The 18,544-nt window shown below is 45.7% G+C and overlaps 1 protein-coding gene across 1 annotated transcript; it reads left to right on the top strand.

Moving 5' to 3' along the window:
* The first annotated feature begins 1,656 nt into the window (after positions 1-1,656).
* LOC112075675 (retinoic acid receptor RXR-gamma-A-like) lies at positions 1,657-18,544 on the top strand. Its single transcript, XM_070441011.1, has 6 exons — positions 1,657-1,821; positions 8,205-8,365; positions 9,325-9,454; positions 15,756-15,980; positions 17,123-17,228; positions 18,021-18,544. Exons 1-6 carry the CDS (start codon positions 1,749-1,751, stop codon positions 18,166-18,168), a joined length of 843 nt encoding a protein of 280 aa, XP_070297112.1. The 5' UTR covers positions 1,657-1,748; the 3' UTR covers positions 18,169-18,544.

Here is an 18,544-nt window from a genome sequence, read left to right as displayed (position 1 = left end):
AGTCAGCAATAAGCTGCACCTTGCGCAAGCCTCCACTGTAGCAAGCAATAGGACCCTTGCCAGCCCTGTAGCAGCAATAGGACCTTGGCCCAGCCTTATAGCATGCAATTAGGACCCCTAACCCGCCCTATAGCATAATAGGGCCCTACCCAGACCTATAGCATCAATAGGGCCTAAGCCAGCCCCTATACAAAGTCCTAGCAGCCCCTGTGCAGAATAGATGCCTAGCCGCAGCCTGTGCAGCAATAGGCCTGCCAGCCCCCTTTGCAGCAATAGCCCTTGCCCTTGACAATGCCCTCCCCTGTAGCAGAATAGAGACCTTTGCGCAGCCCCTGTAGCAGGCAATAGGACCTTGCCCAGCCCTGTGCAGCAGAAGGACCGCCCAGCCCCTGTAGCGAATAGGACCTTGCCCAGCAATAGGACCTAGCCAGCCCTATAGCAGCAATAGGACCCTTGCCCCCCTGAGCAGCAATAGGACCTAGCCCAGCCCCTATGCCAGCAATAGGCACCTAACCCAGCCCTATAGCATTCAATAGGGCCCAAGCCCGCCCCCTATGCATCAATAGGGCCCTAGCGCCAGCCCCTGGTGCAGGCAATAGACCCTTGCCCCAGGGCCCTGTTGCAGCAATGACCCTTGCCAGCCCCTGTGCAGAATAGGACCCTTTGCCGCACCCCTGTTGCAGCAATAGGAACCCCTTGCCACCCCCTGAGCAGCAAATAGACCTTGCCAGCCACTGTTGCAGCAATAGGACCTTTCCCAGCCCCCTGTGCTCGCAATAGGACCTTGCGCCAGCCCACGTTGCAGCAAAGACGCCTTTCCAGCCCCTGTAGCAGCGAATAGGACCCTTGCCCAGCCCCTGTAGCAGCAATAGACCCTTGCCCACAGCTGTACAGCCAATAAGGACCTTGCCAGCCCCTGTACACATAGACCCTACCGCAGCCCCTATAGCAGCAATGGACCTTTGCCAGCCCCCCTTAGCAGCATAGTACTTGCCAGCCATGTAGCTCAGAAATAGGACCTTGCCAAGCCCCTGTAGCCAGCAATAGGACACCTTGCCCAGCCCCTATACGCAACCAATATGACCCTTGCCCCCCTATAGCATCAATAGGACCCTAGCCCAGCCCCTGAAGCCAGCATAGGACCTGCCAGCCCGTAGAGATCAATAAGGACCCTTGCCAGCCCTATAGCATCAATAGGCCCTAACACCAGCCCCTGTGGCAGCAATAGGACCCTGCCAGCCCCCTGTAGCAGCAATAGGAACCTTGCCCAGCCCACTGTTGCAGCACAATAGGGACCCTTGCCCAGCCCCTGTGCGCAATTGGACCCTTGCCAGCCCCTGTTGCAGCAATAGGACATTGCCCAAGCCCTTTAAGAGCATAGGACCTTGCCAGCCCCTGTAGCAGCAATAGGACCCTTGCCCAGCCCCTGTTATACAGGAGGCAGCACTCCCACTGTGTTTGCTATTCGGGAGGTTATTCAATAGTATTTAGATTTTGTGAATTACCTCCATTGCTGATTCTTTCTCTCAGTCCTCTCTCAATTAACCAAATGGACTAATGAATTGAATTAACAGTATTACGATTATAGGAGCAGTTTTTTCTCGGTAGCAGTGAATGTTATGTTTTGATTTTGTTCACCCAGGAACACTAGCGTGTACAAGCTGTGGAAGGCTGCAAAGGCTTCTTCAAGAGAACCATCCGGAAAGACCTCACCTATAACGTGTCCGAACAGGCAAGGAGTGGCTGAGATGACCAAACGACAGCGAACCGTGCAATCTGTTCGTACCAGAAGTGGCCTAGCCATAGGCATGAAGAGAGAAGGTTGTGTGTAAGTGGTAGTAGAGAGCGATGAAGGAGGGGGGGGGAGGATTGTGTCTGCATGTAGAGAGGAGGAGGGAGGGAGGTGTGTCTGCATTGTAGAAGAGAGGCGGGGGTGGGTTGGGTTCTGGCCATGTAGAGAGGAGGGGAGGTTTGTGTCTGCATGTTAGAGAGGAGGAGAGGGAGGTGGGCTGCATGTAGAGAAGGAGAGGGAGGTTGTGTTCTGCTGTAGAGAGGAGGAAGGAGGGGGTGTGTCTTGCATGTAGAGAGGGAGAGGTTGTGTCTGCATGTAAGACGGAGGAGGGAGGGAGTTGTGTCTGCATGTAGAGGGAGGAGGAGGTTGTTGTCTGCTGTAGAGAGGAGGAAGGAGGGGTTATGTGAGGGTTGTAGATCTGCATGTAGAGAGGAGGAGGGTATAGTGGAAGAGGTTGTGTCTGCATGTAGAGTAGGAGGAGGAAGGGAGGTTGTGTCTGCATGTAGAGAAGTAGAGGGAGGTTGTGTGCATGTAGAGAGAGGAGAGGTTGTGTCTGCAATGTAGAGAGGGGGAAGGAGGGTTGTGTCTGCATGTAGAGAGGAGGGGAGGTTGCGTGCTCCTTGTGAGTGTGTGGGGGTGGATCTGTAAATGTATGGGTATTCATTGGTATGTGTTGGTATGTTACATTTTGACACTTTAGTCATTCCGCGTGGCTTTATCTCAGCGCGACTTACAGTTAGTACATTTATCTTCAGATCTAGGGTGGACATACCACATATCAGGCATAGAAAAGAACATTTTCCCTCAGTAGAGTAGTCAGAAGTCAGAGGTAGAGAGCAGGGGTCAAGTGCTGGTTCAGGTGGGGGGGGGGGGGGGTTTTTGGGGTGAGTGAGGAAGAGGATTATTTAAGATACGTTTGATGAGTTTCAGATATTTTCGAAGAGGGGCATGGACTCTGCTGTCCTAACTTCAGGGGAGCTGGTTCCAACTTGGGTGCCAGGAAGAGAAGAGTGTCAGAGTCGCAGTGTGCGCGGGTAGGAACGGAGTCAGGCGCAGGACACAGAACTGAGTAAAAGTCTACTTACTCGGGAAAATTCACAAACAATTCCATACAGGGAAAATATTCCAGCTCGACACAAAAGAGCGACTACTTTAACAAAGAACAAACACGCACAAAACCATGTGGGAAGCCGAAGGGTTAAATAGGGAATAAATGATAACGTAATGGACCAGGTAACCAGGTGTGTACAATCAAGACAAAACAAATGGAAAAAGAAACGTAGATCGGTGGCAGCTAGAAAGCCGGTGACGTCGACCGCCGAACGCCGCCCGAACAAGGAGAGGCACCAACTTCGGCGGAAGTCGTGACAAAGAGCTTGGACTGGGCTGAGCGTGAGTTGCCCTCACGTAGGGGTGGGAGGACCAAGAGACCTGAGGTGGAGTGCTCAGGTTGGGGTGTAGGGTTTGAGCAGAGCCTGAAGGTAGGGAGGGGCAGTTCCTGTTGCTGTTCCGTAGGTAAGAACCATGGTCTTGTAGTGGATGTGAGCTCCGACTGAAAGCCAGTCGAGTGTGTGGAGGAGCTGGGTGACTTGAGAAGATTGTAAACCAGGCGGGCTGCAGCGTTCTGGATAAGTGCAGGGGTTTGATGTCACAAGTTGGGAGCTCAGCCAACAGCGAGTTGCAGTAGTCAAGACCTGCGCCGAGTAAATGTCAGTTGGCTTTTCATAGCCGAGCATTCAGAGGTCGAGACAGCAGGTGCGGTAGAGAGAGAGAGAGACGAAAACAGCAGATCCGGGACAAGGTAGCATGTCCGGTGAACAGGTCATGGTTCCATAGAACAATTGAAACTGGAGCAGCAGCACGACCAGGTGGACTGTGGACAGCCAGGAGTCAATAGGTCAGGTAGTCCTGAGGCATGATCCTAGGTCTCAGGTCCCCCGGGAGGAGAGAGAGAGAATTAGAGGGAGCATACTTAAATTCACACAGGACACCAGATAAGACAGGAGAATTACACCAGATATTAACAGACTGACCCTAGCCCCCTGCAACATGCTCTTCTCTGTGTCAAGACTGCTCTTCTCTGTGACGGTGCCACAGTGTGCCCCGACCCACCCCTGTCTCAGCCTCCAGTATCTATGCTGCAATAGTCTATGTTGTGGGAGGCTAGGGTCAGTCTGTTATATCTGGTGTAATTCTCCTGTCTTATCGACGATACCCCGGACAGGGCCAACCGGGCAGGATATAACCCCACCCACTTTGCCAGAGAACAGCCCCCACACCACTAGAGGGATATCAACAGACCACCAAATTACCATTCTTAGACAAGCCTGAGTATAGCCCACAAAGATCTATACCACTAGAGGGATATCAACAGACCGTACCATCCTGAGACAAGCCTGAGTATAGCCCACAAAGATCTATACCACTAGAGGGATATCAACAGACCTTACCATCCTGAGACAACCTGACGTATAAGCCCACAAAGATCTATACCACTAGAGCAGGGGTGTCAAAAGTCAAATGGACGGAGGGCCAAATAAAAATGTTAGCTACAAGCGAGGCCGGACTGTTCGAATGTCATTGAAAAATTTTAAATGACGGCATATAGTCTAGGAACCTAATTGAACCTACTGAAAACCTAACAATATATTCCAATATGATCAGATAATAAAGCAATATTTTCTTATGGCTCTGTCAGTAATCTTTAATTTTCAACAGACACAAAAGACAATTTCCTTTATATAAAAATCCCCATAACATGAACATAAATGAAAGAAACCGGTATTAAGGCACCATCAGTAGCCTATATTTTCTATTTTAGCAAAGTGGGCTAAATTTACTTCAAAGAAAAAAACAATAATAGCAATTTTCTATCATCCACTCAACTGAAATATTTTTAAAATATAATTGGATTGAAATACAATAAAATAAAGTGCAAAAATCTATTAATCAAAAACAACACTTTGTTTAAGGAGAAGTAACATGCAGTGAAAACAATATTAAACTTTAACTTTTAAACTTGAACTGAGTAAAAACTCTAAATATGTGATTGCACAGTAATGTTCACTTGTTTGAGGTTGAGGGTGATACTTGGTGGTGTCCATCTTTTCAATTTATCAATGTTCGGGGTAAGGCTCTGAGCTGAGGAAATCTCAGAATTGAGTGGAGGTGTTCAGCAGTAAGTCGACTTCTGTGTGATGTTTTGTTCAGGTTCATCAAAGAAAACAGTTGTTCACACAGGTATGTGCTGCCAAACATAGACAACGTTTGAGCAGCCTGGATGCGCAGCTGGGGCATTGTGTCGGGGAGGAAACGGGCGAACTCCGCAGCACCCACTGCCGCATATTTTGCCCTCAGTGCATCATTGCTTGGAGGTCAATCAACTCCATTTGGAGGTTTGGTGGTGAGTTTCCACGTCACCAGCAAATGGGTTACCGAGCAGTTCAACCTGCTTTTTTGTGTTCAAAGTCAGCAAATCGGCGTCGAAAGTCAGCGGCAAGCATACCTATTTTATCAGCCAACTGTGCGCTCGGGAACGCACTGGTAGAGAGCTTCTCTTTCATGGTCTGGCAGCTGGGAAAGTGGCTCAAATTTCTTTCCGCATCTGCGTCCTCACAGAGTCAGTTGGTTTTAAATGCCTTCACTGTACTGTACATATCAGAGATGAATGATCCCGACCCTGCAGCTGCAAGTTATTGCATTCAGATGACTCGTAATGTACACCAGAAAAGCCATTTCACACAGAACATTTCGTCTCGGAGTTGTGTTGTGTTCTTCCCTTTGCTGTCCAAGAACAGACAAATCTCCTCACGAAGCTCGAAACATCTTTTGAAGCACTTTCCCTGGCTTAGCCATCGCACCTCTGTGTGATAAGGCAAATCACCATGCTCCGTTTCTAACTCCGTCAAAATGCCTTGAACTGGCGGTGTTCAAACCTTTGGCTCTGTAAAGTTAACTGTGCGCGTGATGATGCTCATTACATGCTCCATTTTCAAGGCTTTACCGCACAACGCTTCCTGGTGTATGATACAATGATAAGCTGTCAGCTCACCTGTCGCGTTTTCCTCTTGCATCTTTTCCCGTATCTTCGCCACCATGTCGCTCCTGTGTCCACACATCGCAGGTGCTCCGTCGGTTGTCAAACCACGAGTTTTTCCAAGGCAGCTCCATCTCATTTACACATCTTTGACACCTCTTCATACAATCATGCCCCGTAGTTGTGCATGCATAGGACGTAAAGCCAAAAACTCCTCTGTCACGCTTAGGCTGGAGTCCACTCCGCGGATGAAAATTGACAACTGGGCAATGTCAGAAATGTCGTGCTCTCATCCACAGCCAAGGAATATGCAATAAATCTTTTCCCTTTTTCACAAGCTGCTCTTTTAGATTGATGGACAACTGGTCTACTCTCTCGGCAATGGTGTTTCTGCTCAGACTCACATTTAAAAAGAGTTGCCTTTTTTCTGGGCAAACTTCGTCACAAACTTTAATCATGCAGTTTTTGATGAAATCCCCCTCCGTAAATGGCGGCTGATTTAGCGATCTCTTCTGCCAAAATAAAACTGGCTTGACAGCAGCCTGGCCTTGTGATTTGGCTTTTTTGAACAGAGCCTGTCGAGATTTGGGCCTCGTTTTAATTCCTCTGCTTTTGTAGCCTTGGTTCCATGTCCATATTCTTGTTTTTTGTCCGCGTGTTTCGTTTCATAATGTCGTCTCAGATTATACTCTTTCAGTACCGCCACACTTTCTCCACACAGAAGACACACAGGTTTTCCAGCTACCTCCGTGAACATATACTCCGACTCCCACCTTGTTTGAAACCCGGTTCTCAGTGTCCACCTTCCGTTTGCCATTTTTTGATGGGTATCTGAAAGTTAATTTTACTGTGATGCTGACGACTGCTGTGCCAATAAATATTGAAATGAAGCAGCTACTGCTCGTGCGTCACCGTTGCATTGTGGGAAATGTAGTATTGGTGCGTGTAAAAGATCTGCGGGCTGCCGGCTTGCTGCGGTCTGCGGGCCGGTTCTAATAATAAATCAAGATCATCCCAGGGGCCCGTAAAAACCTTCTCGCGGGCCGGAGTGGGCCCGCGGGCCTTGACTCTGACATATGATGTCACTAGAGGGTATCAACAGACTTACCATCCTGAGACAAGCCTGAGTATAGCCACAAAGATCTATACCACTAGAGGGATATCAACAGACCTTACCATCCTGAGACAAGACTGAGTATAGCCCACAAAGATCTATACCACTAGAGGGATATCAACAGACCTTACCATCCTGAGACAAGCCTGAGTATAGCCCACAAAGATCTATACCACTAGAGGGATATCAACAGACCTTACCATCCTGAGACAAGCCGTGAGTATAGCACAAAGATCTCCTCCCCGCAAGCGAGCTCGAGGGGAGAAAAAACGGATGAGAACAGAGGAAACGGGTAAGCTTTGGCGGTGCGGAGAGCCTCCGTGAACACAGAGAGAGAGCTTGACACAGAGAAGAGCAGTCTTGACACAGAGAAGAGCAGTCTTGACACAGAGAAGAGCAGTCTTGACACAGAGAAGAGCAGTCTTGACACAGAAGAGCAGTCTTGACACAGAGAAGAGCAGTCTTGACACAGAGAAGAGCAGTCTCGGTTGAGTGACCCATCTTGTAGCCTGGCTGGTTCGGGTCTGGAAGATCGTTCTGAGAGAGATAGCGAGAGAGTTGATCAGAAACAGAACGCTCAAGTGTTTTGGAAAGAAAGAAGGGATACAGGTCTGTAGTTTTTGACGTCAGATGAGTCGAGTGCTAGTTTCTTGAGGAGGGGAGCGACTCGGGCCATTTTGAAGTCAGAGGGGACGCAGCCAGCGGTCAGGGATGAGTTGATGAGGATGGAACACAGCCAGTGGTCAGGGATGAGTTGATGAGGATGGAACGCAGCCAGTGGTCAGGGATGAGGGAAGTGAGGAATGGGAGAAGGTCTCCAGAGATGGTCTGGAGAAGGGAGGAGGGGATGGGAGTCGAGTGGGCAGGTTGTCGGGAGGTCAGACTTCACTAAATCTCAGGATTTCATCTGGAGAGAGAAGTGAATGTGTAGGGTAGTTCTGTGTGAGTGGGACCATGTGGACCATGTGGACCATGTGGATCATGTGGACCATGTGGACCATGTGGATCATGTGGACCATGTGGACCATGTGGACTCAACAGGCTGTGTTGTGCTCTTGTGTGGTAAATGTGTCCAATAGGTTTCCTTGTTCCGTGTCCATTTGGAATGGTTGTGGAATGTCTGATAGATTGGCATAAATCTTTCCATTGTTGTGGATTGTCTGGTGTGTTTGTTGCACCACGAGTGTCATGCTTGTGGATGTGTGTGATCTGTTAAGTTGATATACAGAAACCTCTAACATTGGCCCTCTGACTCCATGCAGCGGTGCAGGAGGAGAGGCAGCGGGGGAGGGAGCGGGGGGAGAACGAGGTGGAGTCCACCAGTAGTTTTAATGAGGAGATGCCCGTCGATAAGATTCTGGACGCAGAGCTTGCCGTGGAACCCAAGACAGAGACATCAGCAGACGAAGGCCCTGGCAACTCGGTAAGGATGACATAGAGAGGTGTTTCTTAAAGGTCCAATGCAGCTGTTTTTATCTCATTATCAAATCATTTCTGGGTAACAATTAAGTACCTTACTGTGACTGCTGCAAATAGCTTTTTCTCAAGCAAGAATTTTGCTAAGACTGTCTGGGAGTGTTCTGAGTGATGAGAGAGAAAACTGAAAACTAGCTGTTATTGGCAGAGAGGTTTGGAACTCTCTTTCTTATTGGTCTATTAACTAATTTACCGCCCACAAATGCTACCCACAAATGCTGACGCTCCAGATACTCAACTAGTCTAAAGAAGGCCAGTTTTATTGCTTCTTTAATCAGCACAACAATTTTCAGCTGTGCTAACATATTTGCAAAAGGGTTTTCTAATGATCAATTAGCCTTTTAAAATGATAAACTGATGGGGACTGATGGTTGCTGATAATGGGCCTCTGTACACCTACGTAGATATTCCATTAAAAAAATCATCCGTTTCCAGCTACAATAGTCATTTACAACATTAAAAATGTCTACACTGTTTTTCTGATCAATTTGATGTTATTTTAACGGACTGTAAATGAGAGAGCATCACCCTCCTGTAAATGAGAGAGCATCGCCCTCCTGTAAATGAGAGAGCATCGCCCTCCTGTAAATGAGAGAGCACCTTCCTCCTGTAAATGAGAGAGCATCTCCCTCCTGTAAATGAGAGCACCACCCTCCTGTAAATGCATCTCCCTCCTGTAAATGAGAGAGCATCTCCCTCCTGTAAATGAGAGAGCATCCCCCTCCTGTAAATGAGAGAGCATCTCCCTCCTGTAAATGCACCTCCCTCCTGTAAATGAGAGCACCACCCTCCTGCAAATGAGAGAGCACCACCCTCCTGTAAATGAGATCCATTTAATGTCAATACATAAGGTATATGATTTAGATAGGTTGTATCTTACATTCTCTGTCTGTATCTTCTGTCCAGACAAACGACCCAGTCACCAACATCTGCCAGGCAGCAGACAAACAGCTGTTCACCCTGGTGGAGTGGGCTAAGAGGATCCCTCACTTCTCAGAGCTGCCTTTAGACGACCAGGTTATCCTACTACGAGCAGGTACAGAACATCTACTTATCATCGTTTTGTTTTTATATTTCTGTTAGTTGGAATTAGCATTGTGGGGTGGCAGGTATCCTAGTGGTTAGAGCGTTGGACCAGTAACCGAAAGGTTGCTAGATCGAATCCCCGAGCTGACAAGGTAAAAAATTATGTTGTTCTGCTCCTGAACAAGGCAAGTAACCCACTGTTCCTAGACTGTCATTGTAAATAAGAATTTGTTCTTAACTGACTTGCCTCGTTGAATAAAGGTGTAAAAACAAATCCTCATGAAGCTGGTTGAGAGAATGCCATGGGTGTGCAAAGATGTCATCAAGGCAAAAAGGTGGCTACTTTGAAGAATCGATTGATTAACACTTTTTTGGTTACTACATGATTCCATATGTGTTATTTCATTGTTTCGATGTCTTCACTATTATTCTACAATGTAGAAAATAGTAAAAAGTAAAGAAATTAGTAGGTGTGTCCAAACTGTAGGTAGGGGTAAAGTGACTAGGCAACAGGATAGATAATTAACAGTAGCAGCAGCGTATGTGATGAGTCGGTAGAGTTAGTGAAAAAGGGTCAATGCAAATAGTCCAGGGAGCTAATTGGTTAACGACACTGAACAAAAATATAAACGCAACATGTAAAGTGTTGGTCCCATGTTTCAGGAACTGAAATAAAAAGATCCCAGAAATGTTCCATACGCACAAACAGCTTATTTCTCTAAATGTTTGCGCAATTTTGTTTACATCCCTGTTAGTGAGACATTTCTCCTTTGCCAAGATAATCCATCCACCTGACAGGTGTGGCATATCAAGAAGCTGATTAAACAGTATGATCATTACACAGGTGCACCTTGTGCTGGGAACAATAAAAGGGCACGTTAAAATGTGCAGTTTTTTCATATAACACAATGCCACAGATGTCTCATATTTTGAGGGAGAGTGCAATTGGCATGCTGACTGCAGGAATGTCCACTGGAGATGTTGCCAGAGAACTGAATGTTAATTTCTCTACCATAAGCCACCTCCAATGTCGTTTAAGAGAATTTTGCAGTATGTCCAACCAGCCTCACGACCACAGACCACTTGTAACCACGCCAGCCAAGGACCTCCTCATCTGGCTTCTTCACCTTCGGGATCATCTGAAACCAGCCACCCGGACAGCTGATGAAACTGTGGGTTTGCACAACCAAAGAATTTCTGCACAAACTGTCAGAAACCGTCTCAGGGAAGCTCATCTTCGTGCTCGTCGTCCTCACCAGGGTCTTGACCTGACTGCAGTTGGCCGTCGTAATCGACTTCAGTGAGCAAATGCTCAACTTTGATGGCCACTGGCGCACTATAGAAGTGTGCTCTTCACGGATGCATTTTCAACAGTTTCAACTGTACCGGGAAGATGGCAGACAACGTGTGTGGTGTTGTGTGGGCGGGTGGTTTGCTGATGTCAACGTTGTGAACAGAGTGCCCCATGGTGGCGGTGGGGGTATGGGCACGCATAAGCTACGGACAACGAACACAATTGCATTTTATGAATGGGAATTTGAATGCACAGAGATACGGTGACGAGATCCTGAGGCCCACTGTCGTGCCATTCATCCGCCGCCATCACCTCATGTTTCAGCATGATAATGCACGGCCCCATGTCGCAAGGATCTGTACACAATTCCTGGAAACTGAAAATGTCCCAGTTCTTTCATGGCCTGCATACTCACCAGACATGTCACCCATTGAGCATGTTTGTGATGCTCTGGATCGACAACATGTTCCAGTTCCCACCAATATCCAGCAACTTCACACAGCCATTGAAGAGGAGTGGGACAGCATTCCACAGGCCACAGTCAACAACCTGACCAACTCTGTGGGAGATGTCACGCTGCATGAGGCAAATGGTTGTCACACCAGATACTGACTGGTTTTCTGATCCACACCCTTACCTTTTTTTCCCGGCGTCCAACAGATGTATATCGGTATTCCCAGTCATGTGAAATCCATAGACTAGGGGCCTAATTTATTTAAATTTACTGATTTCCTGATATGAACTGTAACTCTGTAAAATGTTTGAAGTTGTTGCATGTTGCGTTTATATTTCTGTTCAGTGTATTTAGCAGTGTTATGGCCTGGGGGGTAGAAGCTGTTCACGGTCCTATTGGTTCCAGACTTGGCGCTCCGATACCACGTGCCATGCGGTAGCAGAGAGAACAGTCTATGACTTGGGTGGCTGGAGTCTTTGGCAATCTTTAGGTCCTTCCTCTGACACCACCTAGTATAAAGGTCCTGGATGGCAGGGAGCTCAGCCCCAGTGATGTACTGGGCTGTACGCACTACCCTCTGTAGCTCCTTGCGGTCAGATGCCAAAAAGTTGCCGGTGAAGCAGCCAATCAAGATGCTCACAATGGTGCAGCTGTAGAACTTCATGAGGATCTGAGGGCCCAACGCTGAGCTGTAGTCGACGAGCAGCATTCTCACATAGGTGTTCCTCTTGTTCAGGTGGGAGAGGGCAGTGAGCAGTGCAATATAGATTGCGTCATCTGGGGATCTGTTTGGGCGGTATGCAGATTGGAGTGGGTCCAGAGTGTCTGGGATGATGTTGTTGATGTGGGCCATGAACAGCTTTTCAAAGCATTTCATGGCTACAGATGTGAGTGCTACTGGGCAATACTCATTTGTGACTCACCACCTGGATTCGGTCTTATGTAGCAAAATTTGAATTTCTGTTTTTTACATTGGATACATGTTGAGACTCAGAGCTACAAAATGGTATATCATACACTGCATTTGAGGAAACAATGGGAAAGTAATTATGCTTTGAAAGTTGATCAACTTGTTAACTCATTTTTTATAAAACCGTCTTTCAATGTTTTGGTACTACTATTGGAGAGCCCTTCTTTGCCTACACCCATTCAGCATTGTTCACACCCTCTTAAGCCTTAGCCCCACCCATCTCTTTAAGGGTTGATCCGAGCGTTCTGTACTAACTTGCCAGCTACGTCCAGACATCTAAGAGAGAGAACAGCTCACTGAACATTACTCGCTCTAGCAGAGCTGGGTAGGCTGTTATGTTATCCAAAGCGTTGGTTACTGCAACTGTGCTGTCAGATTGTCAGTTCGTAAATTCAGAGCGTTTTGCGTTCAGAGCGCACACTGGACGCTCTGGCCAATAAGTAGAGTTGGTCCGAAAGCTCTGACCTCACAACGACAGTCAAGCACCCAAGCTAACTGGCTAACATTGGCTAGCTACTTCCAGATGGATAATGAGAGAACACCCCACTCTGACCATTTTACTCACCTTAGCAGCGCTGGTTAGGCTGTTTTCATGTTATCCAGAGCATTGGTGACTGTAACTGTGCTGCTGGCAACAATTGAATTACACTTTATTGACACCGGACATATTCAACAGGTGTTGAGCGTTCAAAAATTCTGCGGTCTGGCACACTGAGTCTTTTGTTAAGAAATGTAGCTAGGTAGCTAGCTAGGTAAACAATTAATCCCAACTCATGACGTAACGTTAGTTATCGAGGCAGCCAGCTAACGTTAGCTAGCTAACAGTACACTTTAACTTGAAATGTAAATAATTTATGTCAAAATTAGAAACACGTAATATCTGAAAATCTTACCCGTTGTCTGAAATCGGAGTAGATAGCCAGAGCGAATTTACCAGCTAGTACGTCTATCAACAAAATCAGAAACGTGTAATATCTGAAAATGTAGCTAGCTAGCTAGACTATATTACCCGTATACATCATGGTTGGACACGTCTCCTGTCTGATGCCATGCATGGTTGCCCTTAGTTTGAAGATGTAATCCAGACAGTTGTTTTCTCCATCTCCTTAGCTATCATACTCGAATTCCACTGATTTCAAAACTTGGTCCTCCAGAAAATGAAGAGCATACACATAACGTTAGCTAGTGAGCCAGCCAGCTAATGTTAGCTAGCTAACAGTACACTTTAACTTTACATTAGGTTTATGCAGTTTTACGCAATACATTTCTTTTTAGACATACTGACCAGCCCCAATAGACAGACGCGTGCTATATGGCAGACCAATCCAAACTCTCTTTTTCGACATGTCCAGCCCACTCATTATCTTAGCCAATCATGGCTAGCGGGAAGTTTACTCATAAGCCTATGATAAAAAAGGAGTTTATCAATGAATTTGATGAAATACTAACGTAAGTCTGCCCCGCATTTTTCACATAGGGATATTTTCTAAATAATGAAGCAGATTGGCAAAGGACAGTTGGATAAATTAAGTAGGAACAAAATAAATATTCATTACACATTGGTATTTTGTTTGATGTTCTACATTATATTTGCTTGATTTAATTGGTTATCATTCCTCTTTGTCAAGATTCAATTACATTACTATGAAATATTTTTCCATAGTGTCAATGGTGTGCGTACTGGGAGCGGAGTCAGGTGCAGGAGAGCAGGGAGTTGTGAACAGGCGCACACTTTATTGAGGCAGGAGAAACCAACAGACGGACGCCACTGCGTCGAAACCTCCAGCCAATAGGCAAAAGTGCAAAACACGCAAACAGTCACAATAATTATGTTCAAACAAATAAACATACCTCGTGTGTAAACACGGAATAAACACGGAATAAACGAACACCAGTCTAGCGCGTCAAAATTGACACGTAACACAAAATAATTTCACACAAAGACATGAGGGGGAACAGAGGAATAAATACATGTAGTGTGATTGGGGAATGAAAACCAGGTGTGCAGGGAACAAGACAAAACAAATGGATAAATGAAAAATGGAGCGGCGATGGKTGGAAAGCCGGTGACGTCAACCGCCGAACGCCGCCCGAACAAGGAGAAGAGCCGACTTCGGCGGAAGTCGTGACACATAGCAATATTTCCTTTTCCGTAGCGTATATTGATGACGTAGTCCATTATAACTTTTAGTTAGATTTTAGAGTAAAGTTTGAGCTTTGGTTAACACCATTATATTACTGGTTCTTTTTTATTGCGTTTTATTCCGTCAAACAGAGGACTCTTGCTTTGTGTAACTACCACATGTATTAACAGAGAACAAGAGAACAAGTTTAGTTTCAAAACAAAAAACAACTGCTTAATTGAGCTCCCGAGTGGCGCAGCGGTCTAAGGCACTGCATCTCAGTGCTAGAGGCGTCACTACAGACCCTGGTTCGATTCAAGGCTGTATCACAACCGGCTGTGATTGAGAGTCCCATAGGGCGGCGCGCAATTGGCCCAGCATCATCCGGGTTAGGGTTTGGCCAGGGTAGGCCGTCATTGTAAATAAAAAGTTGTTCTTAACTGGCTTGCCTAGTTAAATAAAGGTTAAATAAAATTAAAATTAAAAAATATAACACCAGCTGTTGTTAACAAAGCGACAACACCCCTCATCTTACCCGAGCCTGCCGAACGGCCTTGACGATGAAATGGAAAAGCCAGCAAGATTAACTGTATATTATCCATGTCCTTGTTCCGCCACGACTCTATGAAACGTAGAATATTACAGTTCTTCAGGTCCCGTTGATAGGATAGTCTCGAACAGAGCTCCTCCAGTTTGTTCTCCGGTGACCGTACGTTCGCTAACAGAACGGAGGGTAGAGGCAGTTTATTTGCTCGCCAACATCGTCAGGATTCTGGCTCGTCTGCCTCTTTTACGTTCTGATCTCCAGAAGCTTGTTTCGGTCATAGGAAACAATGGCAGAGATATTATGTAAAAAAATAAAGTTAAGATCAGCGTAAAAAACAACCAAAAATAGCAGAATTGGTCAGGAGTCAGTAAAACGGGCTGATTTCCACTGCAGCACCTCCTTTTTCTCTCATATCGATGTTGCATCCTATAACGAAATTCAACCTGACCTGGTCATTGCATAAACCAGTTCCCCACCAGAGCCATATCTGCAATGAACATATTGGCAACAATGACTCTTTCAAAAACACCCCAACGCTGACCTCTGCTGGTGGGATATTTCAAACACTAACCCTAAATGCAGGAGAGGAAATATCACACCGCATCACTAATGAGCTGAAGACGTTTTAATAGCCAGATAGGAAAGAGAGAGAGAGAGAGAGAGAGAGAGAGAGAGAGAGAGAGAGAGAGAGAGAGAGAGAGAGAGAGAGAGAGAGAGAGAGATATTTGAAGATAGAGTGGGAGGGATAGAAAAAGAGAGAGAGAGAGAGAGAGAGATACATGAAGAAAATAGGAGATATTTGAAGATAGAGTGAGAGATGAGAGAGAGAAATTAAGAGCGAACAGTAGATAAACCCTAGCATTCATGCAGTGACGTTGGTTGCCAAGTAAAGATTCCTGTGTGTTTATCTGTTTTATGTTCAGGCTGGAACGAGCTCCTCATCGCGTCCTTCTCACACCGCTCTGTCACGGTAAAAGACGGAATCCTATTGGCCACGGGTCTCCACGTCCAGAGAAGTAGTGCTCACAGTGCCGGAGTGGGCTCCATCTTTGACAGAGTCCTGACAGAGTTGGTGTCTAAGATGAAAGACATGCAGATGGACAAGACAGAGCTGGGCTGCCTACGGGCCATCGTCCTCTTCAACCCAGGTCAGTGGGTCATAGCTGCTCGCAGGGGCGTCAAGCACCCCAAAAACTCTGAGGGGGCACAAAGTACGTGAGGATGGCTAAGTTGGAGAATTTAGATTTTTTTCATACACCTGATCACAGCTTTTTTCCTGCAATCTAGAGGCATCATTATGTGCATATCTAAGCAAACCTCTTGAGCTGTCTGTATCCTCCTGACTGATGGTTATTTTTCCTTAAGAAACTAAATGTGCGTCTTATTCAGTACATTTAGTTATTGCTTGCTTTTCTACTAACCTTGCCAGCAGGCATGTTAGCTAAGATAGTTAGACAAGCTAGCTACTCTAACTTGATTGATAGATCTGACATGTCTTTTTGGTATCTAGTTATGAGGTTGGGAGATTGGGAACTTATCTGAGCTAGCTAAAGCCGACGTCATAACATTTATAAGTGGCTAGTAGTATTACAGAGAAAAAATATATATCAAATATATATTTTTTTTTAATGTGAGGGGGCACGTGCCCCGGTGCCCCCTATGGGCATTACACCTCTGTCTACTTAGTTACACCAACAGTTATGATACTGCTTTGTTAAATGACTTTTCTGTGTTCTCTGTGTGGCGTATGAGGTAAGGAATGAGGTTGTTGATGTATTATTGGATGTGACCTTGTGGTCTGGGCTGGATGGTCTTCATGTTAGCGGACATGACCCATGACCCATGAAACCACAATATATTACTATGAGTCATTGTAATGTTGGTGTCGGTGTGATGGCTCACCGGGCAGCATGCCTGTATCTTAATGTTCCGGTGTGAGTGACTAGGACTAGTATCCAGTTTGACTGAAGTGGAGAAGGAGAGGATTTGTCTAACAGGAGAAGGTAGGGGCGGACTGGGATCAGAAATCAGCCCGGGCAGTTCTAACACACCAGTCCATTGTTTTTCTAAAGGCCCCCCACACCGGCCATTTTTGTTCACTAGAGGCCTTCATTATTAGCCAAATAATGATAATTCTATGCAAAAATCTAGATTTAGACAGGCTCTCACGGGCCTAAAGATGGACCAGCCCATCTGGCATTTGCCTGAACTGACCTATGGCCAGTCCGTTTCTGAGAAAAGGTAAATTTATAAAGGCATCAGACTGACTGTAAATGCTCTGCTGTTCCAGATGCAAAAGGCCTGTCAAATCCACCAGAGGTGGAAGGGCTGAGGGAGAAGGTCTACGCCTCGCTGGAGTCCTACACCAAAGCCAAGTACCCAGACCAGCCCGGCAGGTACAGTATTCACAGCTCATACAGACAGGGTTGGGGTCAAATCGAATTGAGGTCAGTCAATTCAAGAAGTAAACTGACATTCCAATTCAATAATTGACTTCTCAATAAGATTCTCAATAAGCTTCTCAATAAGCTGTAAAAGGAGAAGATATTTATGTCAAACTTTTTCATATTCAAATCACTTCCTAAATTGACTGACTTCAATTAGAATTGACCCCAACCTTGCTACAGACCGGACACATCCCAATACAATCTGATTGTAATTGACCCCAACCTTGCTACAGACCGGACACATCCCAATACNCAATACAATCTGATTGTAATTGACCCCAACCTTGCTACAGACCGGACACATCCCAATACAAGCTGATTGTAATTGACCCCAACCTTGCTACAGACGGGACACATCCCAATACAATCTGATTGTAATTGACCCCAACCTTGCTACAGACGGGACACATCCCAATACAATCTGATTGTAATTGACCACAACACTGCGACAGACCGAACACATACCAATAGTCTGATCACTGCCCTTGTCTCATTGGAATTGACCACTTATTTTAAAGAAATAGTTTTCCTTTAATATTGTGGACACCTATCGGGCACTCTTACTTATTTGTGGTCATGAGGAAAAAGTTACAGGAAAGTGAGCCATTCCTTGAAAAGAGGACAATGAGCAAAGAAAGAATATTATGACATAATAATGATATTATGACATAATAATGATATTATGACATGGTCATAGCCAGGTTTTTAATCTTTGTTTCTTGTGACTCTCCCTCCTCCTAGGTTTGCTAAACTGTTGCTGCGTCTCCCCGCCCTGCGCTCCATAGGCCTCAAGTGTTTGGAGCACCTGTTCTTCTTCAAGCTGATAGGAGACACGCCCATAGACACCTTTCTCATGGAGATGCTCGAAGCGCCACACCAAATCACATGACACGAGTCCCACTTCCCTCTGTATATACTCCCACAATGTAATTGATATGAAGATGAAACTCGATTCAAGTTGTAAAACAGACGTATTTTGTACAAAGAACAAATTATTATTAATGTCAACAATTTGTGTTTTTTGGGGGGTACGAGGAACGTCCGGTTTAAGGGAGTGGGGTGTAAAAAAAATACACTGTTAAAACACAATTCTAATCAAATTTTGTAAATAGATAATTTCAGGTATCCATTTTAAAAGCAACCCAAAGCAATATTGAAAATAATATTTTATTAAAAGATGAATTGTAAAAAACTGAAAACCGTCCCTAAGTTTCTAAAAAATCAATTTTAGAATTCTTCCAGAATAAAATAATATACAATTTGGA

Source organism: Salvelinus sp. IW2-2015, unplaced genomic scaffold (genome assembly GCF_002910315.2).
Source record: "Salvelinus sp. IW2-2015 unplaced genomic scaffold, ASM291031v2 Un_scaffold3335, whole genome shotgun sequence".
NCBI classification, from domain to species: Eukaryota; Metazoa; Chordata; class Actinopteri; order Salmoniformes; family Salmonidae; genus Salvelinus; species Salvelinus sp. IW2-2015.
The sequence above is the reverse complement of the archived record's forward strand: the minus strand, read 5'-3'. Positions and strand labels throughout refer to the sequence as shown.